This window comes from Myotis davidii, unplaced genomic scaffold, assembly GCF_000327345.1.
Source record: "Myotis davidii unplaced genomic scaffold, ASM32734v1 scaffold228, whole genome shotgun sequence".
Classification (NCBI taxonomy): domain Eukaryota; kingdom Metazoa; phylum Chordata; class Mammalia; order Chiroptera; family Vespertilionidae; genus Myotis; species Myotis davidii.
Genome location: NW_006300104.1, coordinates 3,832,942 through 3,842,620, shown reverse-complemented (window position 1 = coordinate 3,842,620; position 9,679 = coordinate 3,832,942). Strand labels below are relative to the sequence as shown.

Sequence of the window (9,679 nt, the reverse complement as noted above, 5' to 3'; positions counted from 1 at the left end):
TACATACACACACACACACACACACACACACACATATTAATTTCAGAGAGGAAAGGAGAGGGAGATAGAAACATCAATGATGAGAGAGAATCATTGACTGGCTGCCTCCTGCACGATCAGGGATTGAGCCTGCAACCTAAGCATATGCTCTGACCAGGCCTGTGACCTCCTGGTTCATAGGTCAATGCTCAACTACTGAGCCACCATGGCTGGGCGTGTTCCATCCTTTACATGGTCAAAGATGGCTGGGCAAATTCCTCTGTATCCCAGCCAGGAAGAAGGTGGAAGTGGAAGAAAAAGTTCAGGATAGAAAGAGTTCAGATACAGGTTCCTAAGAACTGACACCTGTCTTCTCTACTTACATCACACGGGACAGACCTCGTCTGCTGCCAGGGAGGCAGGAAGCAGTTTTATTCCAGTCTACTGCGTACCCACCTAAAAGTCGTCAGTTTTAAATCTTAGAGGAGAATGGATATTTGGGGAAAATCAGAAGATTTAGGCCTAAATGTTCTGTCTCTATAACTTTCACTTATCTGGTCCCTTAGTCTGTAATGCTTGTCTCCCTTTCCTGAGGAAGCAATAATCATTCATCTAAGTCCAACCCAACTGTCACCTCCAGGTCCCTAGAGGTACTGTCCTTAGGACAGTTTGCACAGCACTCCATGAGGTCTCTAACCATGGTGTTACTGCTTCCTGTCTGCCTCTTCCCAGTCCATACCAGGTCTGCTCCTTCTTTGGGGCTGCAGGTTCATCACTCTAAACCCCACTGTGGAATGCCTGAGGAACCTAATCGTAACTTTCACTCCTATGGCCTTTGGGCAGCCCTCTACTACCTCTCAGGCATTTTTCACTTGCCCACATTGGCCATCTATACAAATCATCCCCCTAACCTCGAGGATAGAGGACAGGGGATGGGACGGACTTGGAGGAGTTGGAGCTGATCCTGAAACCAGGTGTGTAAGGTGGCAAATCTCATCCAGAGGGCACCTGTGGACCTTCCCCAGCCCCAGGCTGAAGCTGAGGGCTTTCTGCAGAGGACACACAAGATATCCCAAAGGCACAGGGTCATGCCAGGAGCCTGCGTACATGCTGGCATGCAACTAAACCCGAGTGGACTCTGGCCTTCGGAGCAAGTTTCCGCGTCGCTCCACTGCTTACAATCCCTGAGTGCCTCCCTGGTCTTGAGGATAAGTCTGTTTTGACACCTGCCTAGCCTTTCCACCGGTTCTCACACTCCCCCCAGGCTTTGGCAGTGGCTACACTTGCTTGCTGGCAGTTGCTCAAGTGCCAGGCTCCAACCACACATGCTGTTGGTTTTGCTTGGTGCACCTTTTCCTGCTAGGCCTTCAAAATTTTCTGTGACCACATTTCCTCCAGGAAACCTTCCGTAAACCCTCAGGCAGAGCTGCTGTGTCCCTGCTGCCACGAACACCTCTGTATCTGTCATTAGTATACGGTAAAGGTCTGTCCCCTGCACTAGGCTAAGGGCCAGCCCTACATCCCTCACGGGCATCCACAGACTCAGGCACGCACTAGTCACCCAGTAAGGACTCCTTGAAGGAGGCTCTTGAGCTAAGGGACAGGGGGCCAAGTGATAAGGGAGACATCTGATAAGGGAGGCATCCAAAGTCTCTAATTCTTTGCTTTGGGTGAGTGGGTCATGAAGCAAACATCAAAAAAGTCACATAATGTCAAACTCTTCTCTTGGAATAAGGTACTCGCTTTTCAGGGCCCACTTTCAAGCTTTACTGTAGGAAGGCATCCTGACCCAGGCCTCGGACAAGACCTTCGTTATGCTCCTAGCACTGACATGTGTCTTCTTTAGCGCGCTGATCACTATGGTAACAGCGGGATTATTGGGTTAATGCAGGGTTTCTCAACAGTGGCACTATGGACTGAATAATTCTTTTTTTTTTTTTTTCAGTCTTCACCTGAGGATATTTATTTTCCCATTGCTTTTTAGAGAAAGTGGAAGAGAAAGACAGCAAGAAACATCAATGTGAGAAAAACACATCGATTGGTTGCCTCCTGCATGAGCCCTGTCCAAGGCCCGGGGCCAGGGAGGAGCCTGTAACCAAGGTATATACCCTGGACTGGAATCGAACCTGGGGCCCTTCAGTCCACAGGCCAACGCTCTATCCACTGAGCCAAACCGGCTAGGGCTGGACTGGATAATCTTAGTTGAGGGAGGCTGTTCTGTGCACTGCAGGATGTTTTTTAGCAGCATCACTGACTTCTCACTAGATGCAGCAGCACCCTCTCAATTATGACAGTGTCTCCAGGTAATTATCAAATGTCCCCTGGAGGCAAGATGACTTCCGGTTGAGAACCACAGGTGGAACTAACACTTGCTCCCCAGTTAGAAAGGACTTTCCGTGAGGGTTGTCCAGCTACCTAAGCCCACATCTCCTGTTCCTCAGGCTGGCATCCACTCCCCTACCCCAGCCTGAGCCACGCACCACTGAGGCTGAGTGGACCTTCCCTTTTAGAAGACTCTCCTCTGTGGGCTTGGACAACTTGAGGGCAGAGATTGCATTTCACTGGCTTTTGTACCTGCCAGGCCCACCCTGGCATTGCTTTCAGGGTGTCAGGAAATGATCGCTGGGGCACAGATGGAGGCCGGGCAGCAGGAGCTGCTAAGTCCTGGGAAGTGGCAGGCGCAGGGATGGTCCTTCCCCGCAGGGATGACTCTATGGGTCTTATTCGTTTGTTTTCAGGAAGTTCAGACTTTATTAGATACCCCGAGGCCGGCCCTGGGGAAAGCCTGGGCTGGCTTCACAGCTCTCCTCCTGAGAAGTGGCAGTGAGGAGAGGGGCAGCCGGGAAGGTTGAGGGCCCACACTAAGGGGCCCAAACCAGTCCTGTTGATCCACATCCCATCCCCCTTCGCCCTGGCTCCTCTGGGAGTATCACATGGTGAGAATCTGTTTTGAAGACAAGAAGGGCTGCATGGAGGTTTCCAAGGCACACTGGTAGTCCTGCAGCGGGACCTCGGAGCAGGCGGGAGCCGCGAGCTGGCCTCGGCGGATGAGATCGCACAGAGTGAGGATCAGCTCCTTGAACTGGTCTGCGGGAGGTTGGAGGAAGTCAGACAGGGGTGCAGCCGCAGCAGGGCCTGGTGAGATGGCACACGTCACCTCTGCTGGTGCCGAGCGCCAGGCAAGTCTTTGAGAGCCCAGGGTTTGGCCACAAACAGGCCGGCTGTGGAGGCTGCCTGGTCCCCACCTGTTTTCAGGTCAGGGAGAGCCAGGGTGGGGACAGAGGAACATGGGGAGTGGCCCCAGGAACTGATGGGCAGGCAGAGTGGTGGCTCAGACCCACAGAACCTGACTCGGGTGTAACCTAGAGTCTGAATGGTGGGAGGGGCAGGATTACTTCCAGGCAGGGAAGCCAGAAGGGGTGCAGGGAGGGAGGTGGGTGTGCCTGGCACTACTGATGTGGAACTGATGAACTTTGCTCAGGAAAAAAAGCCCAGGACTCCCTTAGAGCCCCATGAGCTGAGGCCACCAACATCCCCCCTCCTACTCCCTCCCCCCCACCACTAAGGGCCCACTATGGTACAGGAAGATAAGAAGTGAAGGCCTTGGCTGAGAAGTGTTTTTTCATAGATGTCAATTCACCCAACATTCACATCCCATCATATCTACCCTGCTTAGAACACTTCAACGGCTCCCTAATTGCCTTAAGATAGAGCCTGAACTCCTTAAAAAGACGTATTACGGCCTTTTATAATGTGGTTACGACCAATCTGTCCACCTCCCCACTCTCTCATGGGCTTTTGCACGTGCTGGTTTTCTACGTGGAACACCCCATTCATGCCACCGCTGTCCTCTCCTTCACGTGGATAACCCCTCATTCTTCAGTCTCAGCTGGGGGTCCCTGTCTGGGGACCGGGCCTCCAGGAGAGGAAGAGCAGTGTCCTGGCTCCGGTTCTGGAGTCAGAGACACTAGCTGCACACTGGCTGCACACTTCCTAGCTGGGGTGACTTTGGGAAAGCGACTTAACCACTCTGAGCCTCAGTTTCCTCCTCTGTCAAACAGGGCTAATAATACTTGAAACTATTATGACATGTAGACTGAGCAGAGGCTGAGTAACTTGTCCAGGTCCCACAGCGAGGCTAGATGCAACCTACAACCAGCAATGGCGGGACCCAGGCAGGCTGGCTGCAGCACTGGTTATCTTCACTTGGTCGTCTCCCATGGCGGTCTCCCCCACCACCGGCTCTTCAAGGAAGGGGGCGGTGTGTGCCCTGTTCAATGTTATGCCCCCAAGAACTAGCCCACTTTAGTCCAATAACTGTTTGCTCACTGTAGCTTAGTTAGAGGCTGTTCTCCTTTGTCCTGTCGTAGGGTTGGGGTCTAAGCACCCACCCAGGGCTCAGACAGGCTGGTCGCTTCTGCAGCAGGCACTGCCCTCTTGTGTGACCCCTGGCAAAGGGCCGCCATGTACTCACCTGGACTATGGTCCTTCTTCCACTGGGACAACCAAAAGCCCCGAAGTTTGAGATCCTTAAAAATGAGCTGGCTCTGTGGACAAGAAGGACATGTTGGGGCTCTGAGGCCTAGAGCTTCAGATACCCCTTAAGGTACACATTCTCTGAATCCCAGGGACAGGGAAACTGCCTGAGTTCACACAACTGTGCGGTCTGGCCCATCTCCAGGCTGCCCCCTCCCCACCACCAGCTTACCACAGAAGCGATGACAGGCTGCTTGGCCATCCCTCCATAGGTCACCATGGTTCCTCCAGGTCTGAAAAGTCAGAGAACAAAATGGGTGCAGGCAGATTCAGAGCCCTTCTGGAAACTGCCACAGCGCTTCTATTCCAACTCTAAAGCCTAAACCTTGCTTTCAGAATCCCTGGGAAGGACCCAAATGCAGGTTCCTAGGTCCCACCCCTGACCTAAGGACCTATCCCCCTCCAGATGACCTGGGTGTTTAGGCAGGGGTGGGAACCCACGGATATAGCCACCCCGTCAGGCTCTGATGAGCTGCTGCAAAGAAGCCTGCTCTCCTGAGAAGAGCTCAAGACCCGAGTTCAGTCTGGCTCCCCTCCACTTATAGGCATGCAGCTGTGGGCATGGCATTGACATCGGTCCAGATCGCCAACTTCCTCCTGTAACGAGTGGCATGGGATTGCAGTTTGCCTTGGAGGGTGCCCAGAGTAGGGCTGAGCCTGGCTCTGCTGCTTCCTAGACCCGGGGTAGGTGACTACCCTCTCTGGGCCTTGTACAACCGGGATGGGATTAGTACCCCTGGCCTAGGTGGCTGTGAGAGGGTTCCCTCAAGCTCCTGCACAGAGTTCAGTGCATGGTGAACTCCCATTGTTTTCACAGCTCTTTGATCACATGACCCATCTAGCCTGTGAGTTCTAGCCATCTCTATACTCCGGTGCTAGTGAGGGCTAGCAAATATGTGTTAACTACTAGCTTAGGGGATTCCTGCCTCAGCTGGGAAGGGGCCTCTCAGGCACACTCCAGCGGAGTTCCCACGAAAGGGAAAAGAATGGGAGGACACGCACTGCTAACTGTCCACGGTGCGCATCCCCCTCGGTGGCGGGGTGAGAGGCAGCCTCTGCACTTTCAGTTTTCCTTTGTACTTCCATAGGCTTTCAGAATGTTTTGTAACATGCATCATGCTACCTCTAAAATTAGAATCTATTTTTAAAAGCTAATAAAAAATTTAAAAGCGAATAAGCTAGGACTCAGTGACTTTTTAAGATGCCCTTAGGTTGTGAATCCTTAACCATCCCCCTCTCAGAGGCGAACCAAGCGGGTCCCTTGGGAAAGCACAGCTGGATGGGCTGTCAGTCACCTGGGATGAAGGCGGCTGAGAGGAAGTGCCCAGAGACCTGGGCAGGACTTAACTTTGGCCCCAGTTTCCTACTCAGGCCCCTGCTGACCTGCCTCGGCTCGGCTTGCCCTGGCCTCGGGGACCGTTCACCTGATGGTCCTCCCAGCTCAAGACGCGGAGAGCGCCGGCGATCTGGACCTGCAGGGCCGAGGGACTTACGCTAAGTGCCGCAGCAGCTCTGTGGAGCTTTTCCCGCCGACACAGTTGAGAGCGAGCCGTGGCTGAGGCATGTCCTGGAAGATAAGGAACCTGCAGTGAGGGAGCTACCACTCTACATGGGGGCTTGAAGCTGCTACGAACAGCATTTCCCAGGCCCACGTGTCAGGAGGGAGCGAAGAAAACGGGATGTTCTTGCCTTAGAACCCTTTTTTTCCTGCCTGGAATGGCCTTTTCTTTACCAGCCTAGTCCTGTTCTCTGTGTGAGGATTTCAGTCAGAGCCCACCCCTGGGAAAGAATACACTGAGGGTACCTACAACCCATTTCCAAGGACTTCCTGTCACCATGTGTGCCCCTTCTGGGACTTTGAATTCAGTTTATATTAGACCTACTGCTTCAGAAATGTTGTCAAGAGGGTGTGTTCTTGAGGGAGTGTGTGTGTGTTTGGTCACTCCAGAGTTCAGTGAAAAGAGGCTGAGATGTGGTTTGGTTACTTACTAGGCGTGCTGGGGGTGGAGGTTCTGGAAGGTTCTGAGGCTAGGAGTTCAGAGAGACGGGGGGCCAGCCCTGCCTCCACCACTTAAGACTGTGTGGTCTTGGTCAAATCCTTTATCTTTCCTGAGTCTGGGTTTCCTCGTCTATAAAATAGATAGCACCTACTTTGTGGAGCTTTTGTGGGATTCTCTGATAAAATGCAAGGTAGGTACCCAGGAAATGTTGCTTCTTTTCTTTCTCCTTCCTCTCTGTGCCCCAGTTTCCTCAGCTCCTCTCCCAGCGCTGAGATTCACACGGGCTGTGAGGACTGATGTGGCCCATCACACACACTCAAAACTGCAAACCACAGGTCTCCCGCCTCCCTCGCAGCACCTGGGCGCTTACTGCATGCCACCCCCTGGCGGAGGGATGGGCTTTAACCTCCACAAAGAGCCAAGGGAAGATGTGAAGAGGAACAATGGAGCCAGGCCCTAGCTTTTCAAGTTCAAGCCTGCTTTCTTTAGGGGGGCGAGCATGAATGGAGGCGCAGCGTCCCTCATCCTAGGTACCTTAAAGACGTTTTTCATCTCATGTGTCCTCAGCTCCTCTTCTGTGATCACATGCTCGGCCCCCAGGTTCTTCAGTCTGTCGGTCAGCTTCTGGAGGTCAGGTCTGGAAACCAAACACGGACCTCGGTCACATCGGCTCATTTTCTCCACCAAAGGCTCCCGGGACTGCTCGGCCACAGCTGTGACAGCGTGTTTGTTTGCGGGAAGCTGGGATCGGGTTTAAGCCAGGCCTCGAGCAGGGCCTGCCCATGCAGTTTCATCGTACTCCAGCGTCTCTTGGCCTCAGTTTCCTCCCTGGCATGAGAGAGTTGGGCTGGGTGGTTTCTACATCGCCTGCCAGCTCAGGGATGCTGGAAACCATCTGTGCCAGGGAAAAGGCAGTTCACTTCCTGATTTCTTCTACGGACACAACAAACTCCATTTCCTTTCTGCACCCCCCCACCCCCCTTTTCAAGGGGCTCTTGAGTGTTGTGCAAACAAACTCCAGCCCAGGAGTGGCTCAGGGACTCCTTGGCCAAGGCAAACAATGATTTTTGTTAGCACAACCGAGGGGATAGAGAACTGAAGGGAGAGTCAATTCTAATAAGACTGGGCTTCCGACAGACATGGCCACACTCGTGGACAGTGAGGCTCAAGGAAACGATGCTATGAGGGAGACAGAACAAGCCGGGAAATGAATTCTGCTACCGACTTGCTGTGACTCCCTGAGCAAGTTGCCTCCTCTCTCCGAAACTTCAGTTTCCTCATCTGTGAAACAGATGGCAAACCTGCTCATCTCCTTCAATCTTTTAATGCACTTCAAAGTACCACACAAATACAAGGGGGAAAAAGGGCCCTGGGTTAGACGGTTCGCAGAAAAAATAACCCAGCTTAAAGCATCCCCAAATATGAACACTGGTTTTGAAAAAACCACACATTATCACAAGTCCAGTTTCAAATACTCCTAGTGGCCGTGTCCACCTCCTTCTTGTCTTCCCTTCATATTTCAAAGACTCACTCATCCTACAGCCAAAAGCCACCTGGACTTCATTTCTCAAGGCTGACACCCATCCGTGAGTAAGCGGCCTCCTGCCCAGAGAGGAGGCGCGCTTATGCAAGGGCGCCATCTGGTGGACACGCAGGGATGCGACACGCAGTCAGGATCTGGGATGCCGGCTTCCCACGCACCTGTCTCGGACCACATTGATGGTCCTCAGGCCCAGGGCTGCGGCGATCTGGATGACGGCTTGCCCCACGCCACTGTTGGATGCATTCTGGATGACGGAATCTCCTGTGGAGCCAGGAAGAGACTCAAGTCAAGTCCTGTAGACCTGTAATGGGTCAAGGGCTTCCAGCCTGAGACCCTATTATATAAGGCAGGAGAAGGCGTGCTTAGGCTCCCAGAGGACCTGGGGCCTGGCTGCTGAGCCTTCTCAGACCTTGGAGTGTTGCTCACTCTTCTCCCAATGCCCCCCAAACTTCCACAACACCCACACTACCTCCTAAGACTCGGCAACTCAGAGTCTACAGTAGACATAATGTAGAAAAACCCTGCTATGTAAATGAGTTCATATCCTTCATCCTCCAATTTTTATGTCCTCAAGTCTCTGCTTAGGTTATTTCCTTGGTGTGCAATGCTTGCCTCTTCCTTTCTCCCTTCGTTGTGAAACCCTATTGAAGCCCTTTGAAGCCCAGCTTAAGTGTGGCTTCCTTCACGAAGCCTTTCCAGACTCCTCCCACTGTGCTCCGCAGCACTCTGCAGCATCTGTATTAGTAACATGGTCTGCCTCATCGCATGCTTGGCTGTATACAGGTCCACCTGTATCGAGGGCTTGCAGCTGGAAGGGAAGGCCATGCCGTATTCCCCTCTCTGTACGGCTTAATCAAGGCGCATTGCCTTGCAATGGGGTTAGAGCCACACTGGAGAAGCTAGCAGCCCCTGGAACAGGAGCCTATAGTGTGTGGACTAAGCCCAGGCCTGGATTTGGAACTAGTCAATGGGGGAGGCAGCAAGGCATGTTGGGGAAAACGTGGGCTCTGGAATGAGATGGACCTGGGTGTGAGTCATAGCTTCGCCTCTGACTGTGATTGAATGAGGTGGGGCCAGTCCTGGCCTCTTTGAACCGCAGGTTCCTCCCCCTAAAACAGGAGTCCTCCGAGCATCAATCAGGATGCTCCTCATTAGAGTCAATGCCGTCAAGTGCAGGAAGGTGCTCCGTTACCCCTGAAAGGCTTTCTGGGTCTTGAAAGGCAGCAGGATCTGGTGCTAGAGACAGAGGACTTCCTGGAGGAAGAACAGCCATTCTCCTTAGCCAGGGTCAGCACACGAGTTGTCACTCATTAGTGAGCTATGAGATCAATGTAGTGCGTTGCAAACAGCATTTTTAAAAGTTAAAATAAAGGAAAATAGAATAAAAAACAGCAGAGTACATGTACACCACACATAGGAAGGGCACATAGTAAGGGTAAATATGGTTCCATGAAACTCTGGTTTCATATATAAATATATATATATAGGTATATCTATATCTATATCTATATCTATATCTATATCTATATCTATATCTATCTATCTATATCTATATCTATATATCTATATCTATATCTATATACACACACACACACATATATATATATATATATATATATAT

The 9,679-nt window shown here is 52.1% G+C and overlaps 1 protein-coding gene across 4 annotated transcripts in view; it reads right to left on the bottom strand.

Annotated features, from left to right (window-relative positions):
• Nucleotides 1-2,705: 2,705 nt before the first annotated feature.
• MECR (mitochondrial trans-2-enoyl-CoA reductase) overlaps nt 2,706-9,679 on the bottom strand; it is a 30,308-nt gene continuing 23,334 nt past the window's right edge. For 3 of the 4 annotated variants that reach the window (XM_006776476.2, XM_006776477.2, XM_006776475.2), the window contains 6 exons: nt 8,217-8,319; nt 7,050-7,152; nt 6,009-6,082; nt 4,688-4,748; nt 4,454-4,526; nt 2,706-3,114 (listed from right to left, as the gene is read on the bottom strand). In XM_006776476.2, the coding sequence (XP_006776539.1) occupies nt 2,909-3,114; nt 4,454-4,526; nt 4,688-4,748; nt 6,009-6,082; nt 7,050-7,152; nt 8,217-8,319 (620 nt within the window). In that variant the 3' untranslated portion in view covers nt 2,706-2,908. The remainder of the gene's footprint in view (nt 3,115-4,453; nt 4,527-4,687; nt 4,749-6,008; nt 6,083-7,049; nt 7,153-8,216; nt 8,320-9,679) is intronic. The other variant, XM_006776478.2, reaches the window with a different exon arrangement.